Genomic DNA, 17918 nt, shown 5'->3' with positions numbered 1-17918 from the left:
AAAGTTTTAAATAAAACACACAGTAGCCATCACAGGATGATAAGGAACGCAATAAAGGATTATGGCATGTTTTTATATTTAATCCCTAAATCATAACAGGTAACAAGGCGTGTCAGGCAAAATACTTGATAATAAAATACTTGATAACAATAAAATTGTTAAAAATCCTTAAAAACAAAACTTGTTCTAACCAGTAACACACGTTCAAATGTGAACAAGATAAAACCGCCCAAATACATGTTCTCTAAACAAATAAAAATAAATAAAGGTACAAAATAAATAAACATTCCATCTTATTTCTAATCTTAACAAAATTCTCCTTCGGAGAAAGAAAATAATGAGGAAAATCAAAATTAAATAAAAATGTGTGAGAATCTAGTTTAAAACTCTAATAACCAAAATAGGTCCGGTTCATGAATGAAGATCTGATTCTGAAACATTTGGTGATGATCTTTGTTTTTTCCTGCATGGTGAAGCATCGTGTCTCAGGAGTCAAGTGACCAAATGACTCAAAGATCCGAATCCTGGTGAGAACCTGAGAACAGTTCTCAGACTGCCACTGGAGAAACTGAAGCCAGCCAACTGGATCAGCACCAAGGACTCAGGAGAAAACAACGGGTCAGAATTTGGTCCAGAAGTTGTCGTCCAACATGGATGTTATATTTGAAGAAAATAAATTAATTGGCTGCAGAAAACCTTTAGAACTTATGTAACACAACAAAAAGTCCAGAAAATAATAGCTAATTAAAAATATTCTAAAAAACATCTTGTTATTATTCAAGCTGTGATAATTAATGATCACTGGACAAAAAAAAATAATGATTAACAAACATTAAGGAAGTTAAAATGTCTCAGATGCTATTTAAAAAAAAACAAAAAGCACAATTGGTGAATATTTGGCCATGATTGAAAAACAAAAACTTTTAATAAGAATATATTTTATTAGCTTTTTGGTTTGCTTCCAAACAACGGCAATACAATATTTCATTCCATAAATTAGAAAACACACACAGAGAAGTTACAAAACAGGAGTGATAAAGAACATTTTTCTGGCCCATTCACAGTTTACATTCATTTAGACGTTCCCACAGCTTCAGCGCTCAAGATTAACTTCATTAAACCAAAACGATTCAGAAACAAGGCTTTTTGTTCCGAGTTTATGAGTTAAATCTGCATTTAATCATGTCTGATGGAGTTAGTGTTCCATGTTGGTCACAGAAAGGATGGGAATGCTTCCAAAAAATGTGTTTGGGGGGAGAAATCTTAAAACTAAGTAGATGGACAGCTTGTAACTGGCACCGGTCCGACCAGCTCGTTAACGGAGCTGAAAAGCTCCCCAGAACGTTTCATCTCTCTGATATTTTCCTGAGATGTTCAGACTCACGCTGTCTCCTCCGGTCAACGTGACGATCCTTCCCAGCCACACCGATCTGGCCCCGGCTGTGACCTCGGCCTCAACCTTTTCCTTTCTACCTGGAGATGGGTTTCTGACCAGCTTCACGGACCGGTCGCCCTTCTCCGGCTTACTGAAGACCACCTGCGCGTAGATGAAGAAGTGGGAGCGCGCCGGGCTGCTGCTGTTCATGTAGATGGAGTCCTGATGGAGGTAGAGGGAGCAGGACGCACAGGTGATGCGTGCTGTCCACTCATGATCAGGAACATGATTAGAATCAACCCAACCTGGCAAAAAAAAAAAAAAAAAACATCAGGAAATTCAGCAAACGAATCATCAGAATCAGAGGAAACAGGCAAAGTTCTCTGATTTGAGAAGGTTCTGCAGCGATTGTTCGGGATAATTAAGCTTGAAGTTACCAAGTCCTCATGTTTGGGTTTTTTTAAATGTAAACTCTAGACCAGGGGTCTGCAACCTTTACAGTCTAAAGAGCCATTTTACCTTCAGTCCACTTGAATTAAACTCGTTCAGAGCCGTAAATGTTGCCTGGCCCTTTGAAAAATAGACAAGTTATAATTTTTGATAAAGATCTACTGCAGGAAACATGTTGTCATCGTTAAAGAAACGCCATTTATGTCTATTTTGAGGATAGAGGATGGACGGGATGTTGATATTTGTGGATAATGATGTAAAAAAAAATTGTTTCCAACATAATGAAAAATATTGATTTAAACTTAAATATTACTGGCACTTTAAGCATCATTCTGTTGTGTAAATTAAAAGCAATTATTCCAAGGAAAAAACCTGCTAAAAACTGCATTTATTATCATTATTACATTTAAATGCCATAATAAAAATATAATTTGTAGCCAAAGTTATTAAGAGCCACTGTGGAAGGTCCAAAGAGCCGCAGATTGCAGACCCCTGACCTATGAGAACTAAAATATGAAGCATAACATTATGACCACTGAACCCTCCACCCTGAAGGTGTGCCGTGGTTTCTGGCACCAAGATGCCAGCGGCAGCTTCTTTAGGTCCTTGGAGCGGTGAGGTGGGTTCTCTGTGGATCAGACTTGTTTGTCCAGCACATCCCATAGATGCTTGATCAGAGGGACTTCTGGGGAATCGGGGGGACAAGTCGACCCCTCACACTAGTGTTTGTGATCCTCAGCCCATCATCACGCTTCTCTGGTTTGTAGTTTGGAGAAAGAGACCTCAGTAATCCTGGAGCAACATCAGAATGTGATGACGGCACGGTCTGCACCATCTATTGTGACACCTTTCTGTCAGAACCACCATTAACTGCTTTAACAGCAGCTCACCAGCTGGATGACGCAACATGTGCCACGCTTTGCTCTCCATGTGGATCAGTGAGCGTTTTCCCTCTAAGACCCCGCCGCCGGACCCCCGCCTTGGACCACTTTGATAAAGACTGACCACAATCCTACGTTGGTTATTCAGTTACTAACGTTGCCCATTTTTTCTGCTTCTGTGGAGAAAATATTCACCGGTCCGGCTCCCCTAACAGGCGCGATGATAATCTCTGTTATTCATGCCACCCAGTGGTGAAAATGTTACGTAACACACTTTACTTTAGGGTTAGTGATGCTGAAGCTTTTTGCACATCCTCTGACGCTGACTGTATTTTTTAAAAAACTATTTTAACCCATCCAGTTGTCTTTTCTTTCACTCAAGTGTGAGCCGCCAAAACTGACAAAGAGCCTTTTCTAAACATTTTCAGAAAAACTGCGTGAAAGTCTGGTTGCGTCTGATTTAATCCTGTTTTATGTTTCCTTTCTTTAATTGTTTATTCCATTTACATATTTAGTAGACTTTGGTTTGCTCTCATAAATAAAGGTGGTGTAGTGTATCATCGCAGCATGGTAGGAATGTCTTAAAAAGGTCCATAACTGGTCCTAAAGTCTTAATCTTTTTTTAGATGGAATGGATTTTATCTAACAGTGTTGTGACAAAGAGCCTTAACATCCAGATGAAAATTATTCTTTGTGTGCTATGGCTCAAGACCGCATGGGTTTATCTTTTTATTTAGGCCCTTATTAACTCAAAGGCTCCTCTGGAAATGGAGGTAGGCTTCACTAAAACAGACAAAACAGAAAAGAAAAACAAAGAAAAACCCGTGAGGGCCTCCAGAAAACCTGGAAAAATGTTAATCAAGACCTCATAAAAAGATCCCAGGAAGGAAGTAATGATGGAATGAGGAAAACCTGAAGACTCTGGCACAGACTGGTTTAACCAGTCAGAAGTGCATAAATAGGCAGAGAGAACAGATCAGATGGTAAATGATAAAACATTAGGAGGATTTAAGCTACTAATATGTCTGTTTTACAGATTTGTCATGAAAAGAATTTGATTCTTGACAATTAACTCAACTAACTGCTTATAGCTGAATAAACAGATCAGTTTCTTCTTGGGCTGGATGAAATAAAACACGCTGAAGCTGATCCTTCAGTTAGGGTCTAATTTGCTCTCTGTCAGCACATCAAACCAGTGAATGCTGCTGTGGCTTATAATTATGTCTTAAATCTTCACGCCCCACGTTACACCTCCGCTCAGTTTCCTGTGGTTGTGGGAACTCACTTCACAAAGGTCCCAGCATGGTGGGAGGAAGCCCTCCATGCCAGGCAGTGGTTAGGCCTGAATGTGGACTTTATTTACTGACAGAGGTATAAAATGGGAGCTTTCTCGTTCTAGCATGGATGTCGCTGGAGATTAAAGACCAAATCTGATGCAAATAAGGGAAAAATATTCAACCATTAATCTGAAAGTAGTTTAAACAACTTGAGTAAAGCCATAAATTTATTGTTTTAGGCTATTTGAACATTGGTGCCTAAAAATTAAATTTAAGGATACTTTGGGGTTTTTTTATTTATTGTTTCAAATCTGTAGAAATGTCATCTGTTGCCATGAGTTATTTTCAAAAAGGTTGTTTTATTTGTTTAAAAAGCACAAGATTGTACAGTTTGGAGTCTTAATTCTGTTAAGCTAGGAAGCAGAGATACAAATGTAGCATCCAGCAGAAGTAAAATACGTTTCAGTCATTTAAAGAATACAGATCTCAGAATGACTAAGATTCTCCCAGAACAAGTTTGAAGCTATTGCAACCCGCACATGTAGGCGTCACAACACAAGTTTTTTTTTTCTTCTGCAAAAGGTCGTCAGGGTTAAAACACAGATCCAGTTTTAAGGGTTAAAGGTGAAAGTCTAAAAAAAAAAGCTTGTTGGGATCTTTTGCAAAGCTGTGAAGCAATAAGAGAACAGTCAAGAGAACGCTGTTAGTAATTTCTGATGATTCATTAATGATTGGGTCATTATTTGTTAAAGAAATAGCTGATATGTAAATATGATATGTAAATATGGGCTGTTATCTTTTACCTAATAATTTAATGTTTTTCAATTATCTTTATGCACTTATTCAAAAATTACGATACTCCCTTTATGCAGATGACACTCAACTATACACACTTGAATGGTGTGTGTTTTTTTCCTTCAGCTCAACCCTGTTGTAGGTTTTTCTACTAAATGCAGACTGCATTCACTTTGCTCTGCAAGCTAATGTTAAAACAAAAAATCCTGTTTTCAACCCGTTCTCCCGGTATATTGGATTTCCATGGCCGTCACTTTTATGGCTATTTAAGGTCAGCCTGTCCTTTCCCTTTAGTAAACAAGAAAAATACTTTTTTGAACCATCTATTTTTTTCTAGATTTACCCTTGACAAAATACACTGAAAAAATGACTCATGCTGTAGTTTAATCTGGATTATGGCAAAGCATTAGACATGTCCTAGTAAAACCTCCCTAGAACAGTTGCAAGTTGTCTGAAATGCTGCTGCTCCAGGTCTCTGAGAAAATCCTCAGAGTTTTCACTCAAGACTCCAGCCATGATGCAAATGAACTGGCTTAAGATTTATTTTAGGATTTTGTTTTATGGTAAAATGTTAAATATCCTGCACTTGTATAGCACCTTATCAAGCCCTACAGACCCCAAAGCACCTTGACTGCAGTGGTGAGCTACATTGTATTTTTTTAGCCACATCAAGAGACGTCTTTTTAAGGACATCTATTCAAAATTCAAACACATTATAATGTTGTTTAGATGGAAAACAATTATGATTTTTCAAGCGCTTGAATGAAATGTTGGTCGGGGGTGTTGTGGCATTGAAACCTAAAAATCAAACATATATTAAATTGAGAAGTTCAATCCAAGTTATTAGGATTCATAGAAAGAGATAAGTGGAGTCCCACCCCCCCACCACACCCCCCAGGTCAAAGTTTGAGGCGGATAACCCGACCCAATCTGGTCCTTCCTTTGACAGACAACCTTTTTCAAACTGATGGTTGATAATCGACAGACTTTTTATTTATTTTATTTATACTGAACTATAATTAGGGATGCATTTGACTGGATATAACCGAATCAAACGTGACAATGTGATTGAATTGGACTGGATTAAATTGGGAGAATTTGGAGCTAGATACAGTATGTTGATGTGAATTAGACCTTTTTGTTTGGTAGAGCATTTTTTAAATTACCTTTTTTGTTATTTAGCGCTGTATAAATAAATTGAACTGAGGTTGAATAAATAGTGGTTAGTCCCGATTCATTTATTAGATCCCATGTTACAAACCAAACTTAGTGGTGCTTTTCTAATAGCGTTCACTGCTTTCCACAGCATGAATAACCAGGACAAGGTAAATGTTTGGCTATATTAAAGGCCGACAACAGAACACTGTTTTTTTTTTTTCAACATGCAGAACAAAGCAAAGTTTAGGAAGTCAATCTCATTTGAATGTTACAAGGAAGCAAAGGTGGACCTACTTGTTTCCAGTTCAATGTACGAAGATGACATTCCTGAAAAGCAGCAAAGATTAAACCGTTAGTTGAAGTCTCTGAGTTTGTGAGGAGAATATGATGCATATAACAAAGATCCAGCGTACCTGAAAGTCTCTCGTGTGAAAAGGGATCGCTGACTGAAAACCAGAATCAGGTAAAACAAAGTTAGAGCAATTACCGGGATTTACTTTAAAAGACACAATCTGACTTTTGGAAACGTACCTTGTGGACTGATGTCTTCTGGTTTCAACGCAGAGACGCTGGTCTTAAGAAAAAAGAAATGGTTTAAAATCAGTAAATATGGAGTATCCCACTATCTATCTATCTATCTATCTATCTATCTATCTATCTATCTATATATCTGTCCGTCTGTCTTTTTTCACATCCCTCGTTTTCATTAAAGTACAGGACGAACTCCCTACAATCAGCGGGTTGCTGGTTCGATCCCCCGCTCTGACCGTCTCAGTTGGTGGTCAGAGGGTCTGGGTGCCTCGCCTCTGTCAGTCCGCCCCAGGGCAGCTGTGGCTGCTAGCATAGCTCCCCACCATCAGGGTGTGAATGACCGTAGTGTGAAGCACTTTGGGGTCATTGGACTTGATTAAGCGCCATACTTAAACCAAGACATTTACCATTTTGAATGATTCTGGCCGTCTCCTGTTCGTGTTTTGGTCCCCTTCAACAGATTGACATAATTTGATGCTTTTAAAAAATTTTAAAACAAAAATTAGGTTTTAATCAAGCGTTTCATATATTGCCTGTTTAGCCTGTTCACTCCCTCTTCACCTATTCTTATCGACGTGCTGATCGCCTCATTAGAAATGATTTTACAGCAAAAAAAAAAAATGAACCTGTAAGTATCTCTGACTGCCGTTGCTCAAAGATGGAAATAATATTTTTTGTTGGTTCTGCTCTGACTGCCAGCTTGCTGTAAAACCGATCTGTTGTTGACTTTAGGCTCGTGTGATGCTGCGAGTTGTGACTGGCATCTTAACTACTAGCCTTACATCACTGTTGGGAATTGCACCTACACACTGAGGGACTTTTTTTGTTTACAGCAACAGTTTTTCACTTGTGATGGGAATCTATGGCAGAGGTGAACATCAAAACTGTCCTCGGACAGTTGATCTTGTTCATGCAGACTGATGTTGACTCAGAAGGAGAAATAAACGAGTAAAAACACATCAGTACAAATTAAGACCCTGGAAAATATGGTCTTTGTATTTTCTGCAATACATAATAATAAATGCATAACTAAATGTTTATGCACTTTATCCTGTACTGTAATTCACTGCAAGGTATCCTGTAGAGTTACTGCAATATTTCTGAGCTGTGTGAAAACGAAATTTCGTTCTGTATGCACTCTGTGTATACAAAATGACAATAAAGAAAGTCTAAGTCATGTTGTTTCCAGGGGTAATAATTTCCACTTATTTCTCTAAATCTATGTTCGGACATTTAAATAAGTTATTCGTGTATAAATTGCTTTGAGTATAAATTGAGAAATAGTTTTGATCAGGGTTACTTACTTCCTCTGATTTCGATTTGTTTGAAGCGACAAACGCAGCCATGAGCACCAGGGACACGGTGAGGAGTCCGCACCACACATGGAGCAGCAGGTACTTCTGAGACGACCGAGATGGACCCTCCATTCTGTCAAATGGGCAAAAAATAAAAATAAAAATAAAAAACAGGGTCAGATTTAGACAGTCACATCCAGAGAGGCTCTGCTGAAATGAGTTCAGATGAATTTTTCCGGCTGTGATGACTCTCAAAGTTTCCACCTCTGAATGCAAAGACCCATCACTGCATCTGGTAGGCAGTAATGAGGAGGAGGAGTACAGTTTGCAGCTGGTGGTCTTTTATTGCTGAGGTACTTGATGGAGCATCTCTTGCACAAACTCAGAAGATGCAAATAGGAGTGTGCAAGAAGAATAAATTGTGTGATGTAATATTTATGCAAATTAAACAATTGCAACAATTGAAAAAAAATCACCACATTTACAACAGTTGTCATGTTACAGCTACCATCCTTAAATAATCTTATTGGGCGTTTGTGTGACAGCTCAGCACAATGTTGTGCACACATGGAAAGCTGAAGGGATCTGTTCCTACCAGCTGTTTTACATCTGGGCGAGGTTTCTGCCCATTCTTCCATAAAAAATCAGTCAATCGATCATAAATATACACAGAAAAAACAAGCATGTCAACCAAGCCATGAAAAAAAGCCTGTAAGGAGCCTCAGGAAGCCGATAAAACTTTAACCGGCCCAACAGAGAAGGGACTGACAGTCTGGTAGCTCGTTATTGGATGTCAGTTACAGCTCAGTCTGGTTGGATGGAGAGCGCCTGTGAACATCAATTTTCAAGTCTTCCCAAAGATTTACAGTTGGACTTACGTAGGTCTGGACTTTGACTAGGCCGTTTTAACCCTTGAATCTGCTTTGATCTAAACCATCCACAGTATCTCTGGCTGCATGTTCGGGGTGGTTGTCCTGCTGCAAGGTGAACCTCCAACCCAGTCTCAGGTTTTCTGCAGCTTCTAACATGTTTTTCTTCCAGGATTGTCCTGGATTTGGCCGCACCGGTCCTTATATCATCTCTGATCAGCTTCCACGTCCCTGCTGCAGGAAAGTATCTTCAAAGCACGATGCTTCCATGTTTCAGCGGTAATTTTCTGCTGTTCACGACATTCAGCAGTTCTGGCCTCATCCTGTCTGTGCTAATTATGTGACTTCAGGGTTTTATTTAGGGCTGTTAGAGTGAACTGAATGAAAGTGCCTGCTGTAGTTCTGATTTCCCTTCCTCTTCACAATTATGTACAACCTCTCGCTCAAAACTTCCCAAAGACTGCAGCATGACAAAATGTGGATGGGTGTGAATACTTGTGTCCATTCCAGGATTCAGATGAGAATATTTCAGTTGATCTTCTCACAACAGTAAAATGCTGTTTGCAGTTTCTGAAGGAATCACCAAGGAGGCAAGACTCTGAGACACCAGCTTAATGATTTTAGTGAACAATAAAAAAATTCAGCATGCTTCAGATTCCCCACATTTGGAAGGTAAATAGAGGAAAACCTTATTTACAGCCAGCATTTATTCAACCTCAACGTGACTCACGGTATTAAAGATCTGAGCTAAAAATATTTGAGACAATAAGAGTTGGCTTGGCAATTCAACCAGAACACCCACAGGAACCATCATAAGACATTCATTGAGCAGGCTGAGGTGCATTGTGGGTAAATGTACCTTGCGCCTATAGCGACCAAACCTGTTCTGCTACTCTGGGATTTTACCTCAGTGGGAGTTTTCTGTCTTCTATATGCAGAGAGAGGACATCGACGGTGGTCTTGTTTTGTTCCTGTTATAGCTGCGCTGACACAAACTGAAACCCATCTGTGTTGGCTGAAAGGCCTCTCAGTCGGACTTCAGACCTCTAAAAAGTGTGTTACGATAACTTGAGGGAAATTTCCTGCCTCAAACTCATCTCACGAGTGCAGAGCACTGCTTTAAAATCAGGCGTGGACCATGTGCACGCCCCTGCAGAACCAGTAGAACAACATGGTCAGTTGATTTAGCTTTGGACGGGTTCTCCAGTTCTGCTTCAGCCTCCGGTTGTTCATATCCTTACATTTAGGTGAACCCAAAACAGAATGTAGTTCTCTGTCACTTTTGTTTAACAGCTTTCATTACAAGCCCATTTTATGGGACTTTCCCCTCTTTTCCAGAAATAAATGTCTGGATTTAGCTCTTATTGAGCTTTTAGGTTCCAGACCGCTAACCAGTAGCAGAAACTTCCTATCCAAACTTTCGTTTTCTGAAGGAAACAACATATTTTTAGGGTTATGGGTTAGATTTGATGTTATTATGTGTCCACAATGGACAGATTTGTGGTACTTAATTGTTTTTGAATGTACTCAGCCTTCTACAGATTAACCAAAGGTGCCTAACTTTGTTCTTCATGGCCACCATTGGTACTCATGAAGAACCTCATGATGGTACTTCTCGGTTGTTTTGACAAAGACTGTTGGGTCAGGAGCAAAAACCGGCATATTTGTGGTTGATACATGGATGCTTTTCATAAAAACGGGTTTGTATAAAATAGATTTACAGCAGCCTCAACAGGCTGTTACATCTGGGTAAAATGTGCATAAAAGCCTAAAATAAATGCTAATAACTGGGTTTTATTTCAGGGGGGTAGAAATCCCACATTAACTCTTTTGTTTTACAAAAACTTCTCGCTTGTTTGAAATTCTAAAAAAATCCATAAGACAAATGAAACTGAAGCCTTTTGTGAGCTACACTTTAACTTTTAGAGATAATTAAAGTCACTTCCTATTCCTTTGGGACATTAACATGATTTGACACAGCTGTTGGCAGTACTACTGCCTTGCAAGCAAGGAGGTCCTGGGTTCAAATCCCTGGGGTCTTTCTGCATGGAGTTTGCATGTTCTCTCTGTGCATGTGTGGGTTCTTTCCAGGTACTCTGGTTTCCTCCCACAGTCCAAAAGCATGACTGATTAAGGTGAACCGGTCTCTCCAAACTGCCCTTAGCAAGTCTCCAAAGTGGAAAAAAACAAGATTTGTTGAATATTTAAACCCAATGGTGTAGGATGCAACTAAGGACTCCCCGGTTGGACAAAGGCTGATGCATTAACTAAAAAGCTTTTTAACAGCAAGAGTGCCAGCAAAGATATTTTAAGAACTATCTTTCATTAACTTGGGTTTTTTTGTCCTCCACTGAATGCATGTTCTAAAGTTAAAGGTTGGATCTAAGCAGCTGAAATAAGAGACACATTAAAATGTGTTTGAATGTTGAAAGGACGTCCTTGAAAAGACATCTTAAGTATTTTACACGTCTTCACTAGAGGTGGCGATAGGTGTGGACGATGCTGTCAATGTCAGGGGTTCCCAATGTGGGGGTCGGCATCGCCCGGGGGGTCCCGAGATGATTTGTTGCTAAAATTATTTAGTTTTCCCTTATTTGCAAAATGTAACTTTACAAGATGCTCAACATTCCTCATTTATTGCAGGGGAAGGCTGCACACACACCTCCCCAAATGAAAAAAGGAAAGAAACCCATCCGCCAAAAGGGGGAGTTTATTCTTCTTCTTCTGAAAGCTAAATCTTTGCGATGCACCATAAAAATAAAACAAAATAACCCCCTGACTCGTTAGTCTGGTAGTGGACTCTACAGTGTTGACCTTTAGTGAAACTAAACAGTTTCATTTTAAAATCACAATTATTCATTTCAGGGACACGTCTGAAAATCTGAAAGCAGGACTCTTTCTGTGACCAGGTCGTCGAAAAGCCTCGTACGTTTTCGTAGAAGACGCGCTCTGAGTGTTCGTGGAATGCCTCCTAAAACTGCGATTAACCAAAATCCAACTGACCAAAGAGACGAAACCGTAACCCAACCGGACAGGAGTCAATCAAAACGGGAACTAAATGCAAACTTCTGTGGCGTATGAGTAAATCTCCACAGAAACCCTGAAGAAAATACACCATAAACACATCAAACCACAGACGTTGTTGCTCGTTATTAATTTGGAAATTACAGCCGGATGAAAGCAGCACAGCCTGAACCGCAGAGCACTCACTGAGTGAAGCGACCCGAGCGAACGGAGAGAAATCCCAGGAATGTGGGGCCGCTCTTCACGTGGACTCACCTGGTGTGTGCTGCGCTCTCTGTGTCCGCACTCATCTGTGGCTCCTCTCTGACACACATGCCAGCCTTGCAGGTTTTTCCCTTTTACACCAGCATGTGCTGGAGATGAGGTGGAAGTTTTTTTGTTGTTGTTGCAGAGCTGTGGTTTAAACAGAAAGAGTGGAGGGGAGGGGGGGGGGGGGGGGGGGTTGTGGTGTAGGTGGCTCCCCTAGTAGCTGCGAAACTCAGAAGCACCTCTGGTTTGACACGTTTATGCTGTTTATGAAACCAAAAGGCCTCTTCCAGCTGATGAAAGTATGCGAGTAAAGCTCACTTTCTTCTAAATAAAGAGTGACTTTTCTACTAATCGAATGAAAACGGGGATGTTAGCGAGTAAAAACGTAGATGTGGAAAAGAAAGGAGCTCCTTGGTGCATTCCCTCACTGCTACGTTCATGTTTGCTGTGGGCGGCTTTCAGATTTCCCACGTTTATAGGTCACTATGCAACAAACATGACAGGGAATTTTTTTTCTTCACACTGAGAATTTGTTGGTTGCTGATTTGATGGCAGATATGGCGCGGCAGGTGGAGGGCCGCTCCGTGGTGTCCCACACACTCACACACAACTTCTGAATATCAACGAGTAACCTTTACACTTGAATCTACGCCAGCTTTAATATTTAACGAGTCATGTTTGGACATAAATGGGATGACACAACAGACCAGGTAAACACCGTCAAAGAGAACATTTAACCTCCTCTTTGTGTTTATTAAACCTTCATTTATACTTTACAAGTCAGCAACAAAGAATAAAACATAAAATACAAGAATAACGACACAATAAAAAATATAAACGGCGCATTCCTGGTCATTATGCACTCTGAGCAATATTGTCACATGACTTATAAATGACCCAAAATGACTCCATGTTTTCCCCTCCACATTGTTTAGCTCAGTAATCAGTCATTTAAATGCAGTGGTCTCTGTCATCAGTTTAATCCATCCCTCTCTCTGAGGCCTGTCGGGACTTTTTCACTTCTGCAGAAAAAGTCTTGCAGCCACAAGAAAACAGCCACAAGCTCTAACCTTTCTTTCATAAACCCAGGTGGCATGATGGACTTTATTCTGGGACTTTTCATTCATTCCCCGATCTTCTCAGTCCCCTCATAGCCACTAATTACCCTCCGGCCAGTCTCCTGCGCTGTGATCTACTCCGATAACCTCAACAAACAAAGTACTCTCAGTATTAAAGTGGATATCAGGTTCCCAGATCACGTCATCACAGATCCACCTGTGGTGATATAGTTCAGTTCACTTTTCCAACGACTTCTTTTCAAAAAGGAAACGCAGAGGGACTTAGCTTTTTACACGAAAATGTTCTAATTAATCCGTTATATTGTTTCAACAGGACTTTACTAATGGTTATTGTCATCATCATAGATATGTAAGCAAATTGTCAAGCAACAAGCATCTTTACAATATTAATCTTTCCCCATAATATCAGATGAATCCCGTTACACTTATCTAGATTTATCTTTATTTTCATTAACAGCGAGTTTTATAAATTTAAATGTAAATTTAATCTTGTAGCCTGACACCACCCAGCTACCCAAGCCTCCCCTGGTCTTCTCCGTTCTTCTTGCAGCAAAATATATAAAAGGGAAATAAATCCCTGATCCTGGCTGAGAGATATTTGTTCCAACGTTCTGGGAAAAACAGCTTTCAGAGTTTAAACGGGTCGTAGTACGTTCAACTTTTTGTAAATGCTTCTTTACTTTTGTAAATCTTTGCCTCTCCTCATTGTTTGCTACTTTGCACAATTTGTGTCAGGCCAGCATAACACAGTAGCTCTGTTGTCTTTCTCTCCATCACTGTCAACAGTTTTGGTCCATATCTTTGCTGCTGCTGCTGTCTAAGGTTTTTTTGTTTTTGTGTTTTTGCAGGTGTTCGTGGTTCTGGTGCAAAATCGGCACAAAAACAGCCCTGCAATTAATATGTAATAAACTTTAACAATTTATATACAGCATTTTTAACAGCCCATGATTTATTACAGACATTGTTGGCTATAGTATAAGAGATGCTGCCAAACTGAATTTTGTTGTATTCTTGAATGATGACAATGACGGCTTCGTCTTTTTTCACGCCTTCATTTCGTTCAAAATGCTGCTGCTTGTCTTTTAACCTGTCCACTCAAACAAGAACGTTTCTCACCTTTTCTCTTTTGTTTTCATCAGCTGACAGTGTGCCAAATAATTGATTTTAAAATACTTCTCTTGGTCTTTAAATGGCCTTGCTCCTCCTTCCTGCATCCCTGACCTGCTTCTACCTGATGTTTCTTCAGGGGCCCTTAGCTCAGAGGAGATTTTCTATCATGGCTCCAAAATGATGGAGCAGGTTTCCATTAAATATTAGACAGGCTTCCTCTCTAGCTACTTTTAGGTCTCTCTTAAAAATACACTGGTTTTCATTGTTTTTTAATAAAGTTTGAGTCAGTTTATTCTTGTTTTTCTTTTATCTTACTACAGTCTTTGTAGTGCATTTTATTCTGCTTTTTTTTTTTGTTCTATCTTATTATTTTTATGTGTCTTGGTTTGATCTGCTTTAATACTTTGGTTAAACTGTTTTTTTTAAATGGTCTTTATGAATAAAATGGACTTTGTACTTTTGATTTTATTGAATCACACCCCCCCCCCCCCTACCCCCCTCCCAATTTTTTTTTCTGTGTGAATAAAGTACCATTGTTGACTTTCAGAGATTTTTTTTTTTTTTTTGACGGGGCAAAACCGAAACGTGACATTTACATTAAATCATGTCAGTGTCATTGTTTTGACAGAAACAAAACAAAGAAATTTGAATATATGGAATAAGAACTTTTATTGTCCCTCGGTGTGGAAAATCAGGTGCAGCAGCAGCACATATATGCTAAAAATAACCCCTGAAAATAATAATAATTGAACTTTATTGATCTCAGAATGGAGAAATTCATTTCTGCTTTTAACCCATCCCCTGGGGGAGCAGTGGGCTGCCACTGTGCGGCACCCGGGGAGCAATCTGGAGTTAAGGGTCTTGCTCAGGGACCCAGAGGGGCAGTTGAACTTAGAACCTCCAGGAGCAAAGGACAATGCTCTAACCACCAGGCCACCACTCACCCTTAAATTATAACCTTTAGCCTCCCGGACTGGTTTGAGAACCCCTGACCTCTTACATGACAGGCGGACACTGTTGTGGTTTTTCATGGCGAGAGGTGTGATTTCGCCCAATGTTTAATGTCCCTCGTTTCCCTGAATGGATTCAATAGGAGCGGAACCAGATTGATCATGTGCTACACATTATCACAATGTGCTATACATGATCAATCTGAATGGTCAGGTTAGGTTCCTCTGGCAGTGGTCCTCAAAGAGGGTGAACAGACACTGGACCCCCTGTGGGACCCCCCTGTGGGACCCCCCTGTGGGCCCCCCTGTGGACCCCCTGTGGGCCCCCCTGTACTGCAGGCTCACCCGTCAGAGACACCCAATGTCCTCGCATACTGTGGGCAGCCAGTGAGGTGGTCCACTGGCCCAGGTAGTGAATCGCTGCTGACAGCTCCAGCTTCACTGTATATTTATAGGTTTGAAATAAACTTTCTGTAAATTCAGTTCAGAAATCTGTCGCCTGGTATAGTCGGTTATTCCTTTTGACTGCCGTTTTTGTCGTGAATCATGATTTACTCAAGATAAAATCTGCTCTCCCTAAAACCAGCTTCAGTGCAGACGTCACATCAGGCATGCGCTGGCTTTTTAATTATTTAATTATTATTTTTCTCCGTCTTTTTTCACAATTTTTAATCCTTTTGAAAATATCCCTCATTTACTGTGATGTTAACAAATTAGCTTGATTGTTGTTCCTCTGGTGATGTCATCAACCCAAGCCCTCAAAGCAGAACCAGACATATTTTAGTATTCAATTAGCATCTTTAAAAAACTTTTTATTTCTTTTGTCAGTAGAAATCTTGTTGCTAATGGCAAAAAAAAAAAAAATCACTGGAAGGATCTTTCATCGTTATCGTGGGAATGTGCTTTCTGTGTCTCTGCTCTGTCTTCTCTAACATAGAAAGTACTCCTGGGTCAATGTGAGCTTCTGTGCTTTCTGTGTCTCTGCTCTGTCTTCTCTAACATAGAAAGTACTCCTGGGTCAATGTGAGCTTCTGTGCTTTCTGTGTCTCTGCTCTGTCTTCTCTAAGCCCCAGTGGGTGGAGGCAGATGAGCGTTCACACTGAGCCTGGTTCTGGTTCTGCTGGAGGTTCTCCTCCCTGTTAAAGGGGAGTTTTCCTCTCCACTGTCGCTTCATGCATGCTCAGTATGAGGGATTGTTGCAGAGTTAATGACCAGCAACTGTTCACTGTGGCTTCATGCTCGTCTAGGAGAGGAGTGAACACTGTAAGTTAATGATTCGGTGCAAACTGGGTTTCCTTGGATAGAAAGCTGTTTCTGTATGTGTGGTTTGACTGAATTGACTTTGGAAGGAGACTTGAGATGATTGATGTTGTGAATTGGCGCTATATGAATTAAATTGAATTGAAATATTTCTCATTACTGAGTCCCAAAATTGATGAAAGTTGATGAAACTGAAATATTACAAGCGTTTTAGACTCTAAGGGTTCATGAGATGAAATCTTGCTGATGACAAATGAAGCATCGTCCAGAAGCAGTTTCCCTGATGTTTGTTCCACAGTGACTACATTTTACATGAGACTCATATTTACTCTGAAAAATGCTTACACTGAACATCCTTCACATAGTTAGTTCCCTATTTTGTGCTTTTTTTTTTTTTTGCCAAGCATGTAGCGTTCAGACACTGCAAGGTCAAATGGATGAGCTTCAGAAGAAGAAGTAGACTTTGGCCACATTTTCTAGGAGATTTTCAGCGACTTCAAACCACATCATGACTCTGGTTTTCTGAAGCAGCTCTTTAAACTAGATGTTGAGTTGAGCAGTGGTGAGAGGAACAGTGTTTTTAACACTACTTAAGTGTATATCTGGACATAAAGACAAGAATTATTGGTAAAAAACAAAAACAAAAAACAGAAGTGAAAGCTGTGTTTAAAGTGGGGCAGCGAGAGCCTGTTTCCATTTCATTTTGCAGTGGTTGGTCTCGTGGTCAATGGGGAAGCCCCCTTGCAGCCAGAAAGTGTTTCTCTGGATTCTGAAAAAGGCCATCAACTTTCTCCAGCTTTCTCACCTCTGTGTGCACATACTCACTGGTACAAACAGACACACACCTACACCTGCAACATGGGAAAACAAAGTGGCTGGATGTGGGCTGATGGGTGCTGTCCCCACTCAAAACAAGGGAGGAGCCTCCGTTTGCATCCTACCTGTGATAGTAAAGAGTCAGATGGGTTTGCAGGTGGTTCCCAACTAGAGCAGATTACCCCACTTTTCCATTTAAGAGCAAAGTTTATCGTGCCACAGTTCAGGCCTGAAAAAAAAAAGAGGACCTACTCACTTCCACAGCTGTGAGATGGAGCTGGAAGTTTGTTCTGATCACTGTTCTCCATTTTAGCGTGCATATGTAAGTGTAAAGAGAACATAATTAGGATGTTTTGACATTCATCTTTTTAAAGTCAAACGCAAACAAGAACAGGCCAGTTCTTGAGAAATGTGAGCTTTTAGAGTTAGGCGACATGAACAACATCCCGCTCACATTTAAATACAAAACATGTTGCTGACGACGGCATGTAGCAGAAACGCGTTCTCCTGCCCCTGATTAAATACGAAGGACCTCCATGTGCTGGTTTTCTACATTTTTGTATTAATTAAATAACTGTGCACTGATTTACTCCGCCCCCCTTTTTTCTTTTTGGGAGTTTAAAACCACCATCAGTGAAGATAAGTCTCACATTTGAATGTGTTTCTTCTGGATTCAGTTGAAGTTGGTTAAACAAGAGTCTGTAGATTTGAATTAACTAGACTTGAATAAAACACATTGAGATTCAGTGTAATAAAGCAAAATGTACTAACTAGATTGTATTGTACTACAGGCGCATGG

At 40.1% G+C, this 17918-nt stretch overlaps 1 protein-coding gene across 1 annotated transcript; it reads right to left on the bottom strand.

The window, feature by feature from the left end:
* Positions 1-418: 418 nt before the first annotated feature.
* Positions 419-12020, bottom strand: lta (lymphotoxin alpha (TNF superfamily, member 1)). The gene is made up of 6 exons (XM_021311640.2): positions 11911-12020; positions 7772-7895; positions 6468-6510; positions 6350-6382; positions 6231-6263; positions 419-1680 (listed from the first exon to the last, which is right to left on the bottom strand). The coding sequence occupies exons 1-6, from the start codon at positions 11967-11969 to the stop codon at positions 1316-1318; spliced, it is 657 nt and encodes a 218-aa protein (XP_021167315.2). The 5' UTR covers positions 11970-12020; the 3' UTR covers positions 419-1315.
* Between the last annotated feature and the right edge of the window lie 5898 nt (positions 12021-17918).

The sequence above is a fragment of the Fundulus heteroclitus genome, chromosome 3 (genome assembly GCF_011125445.2).
Source record: "Fundulus heteroclitus isolate FHET01 chromosome 3, MU-UCD_Fhet_4.1, whole genome shotgun sequence".
In the NCBI taxonomy this organism is placed as follows: domain Eukaryota; kingdom Metazoa; phylum Chordata; class Actinopteri; order Cyprinodontiformes; family Fundulidae; genus Fundulus; species Fundulus heteroclitus.
Note: the sequence above shows the minus strand (reverse complement) of the source record. Positions and strands in the feature narration are given on the sequence as shown.

What these genes read in the sequence shown, in the direction of transcription:
- lta (XM_021311640.2), bottom strand. Translation starts at nt 11,969, where the DNA reads ATGTGTGTCAGAGAGGAGCCACAGATGAGTGCGGACACAGAGAGCGCA. An exon ending in GAGAGCGCAGCACACACCAG is followed by an intron (nt 7,896 to 11,910) that starts GTGAGTCCACGT and finishes CCCATTTGACAG; the next exon opens with AATGGAGGGTCCATCTCGGT. An exon ending in AGAAGACATCAGTCCACAAG is followed by an intron (nt 6,383 to 6,467) that starts GTACGTTTCCAA and finishes TCTGGTTTTCAG; the next exon opens with TCAGCGATCCCTTTTCACAC.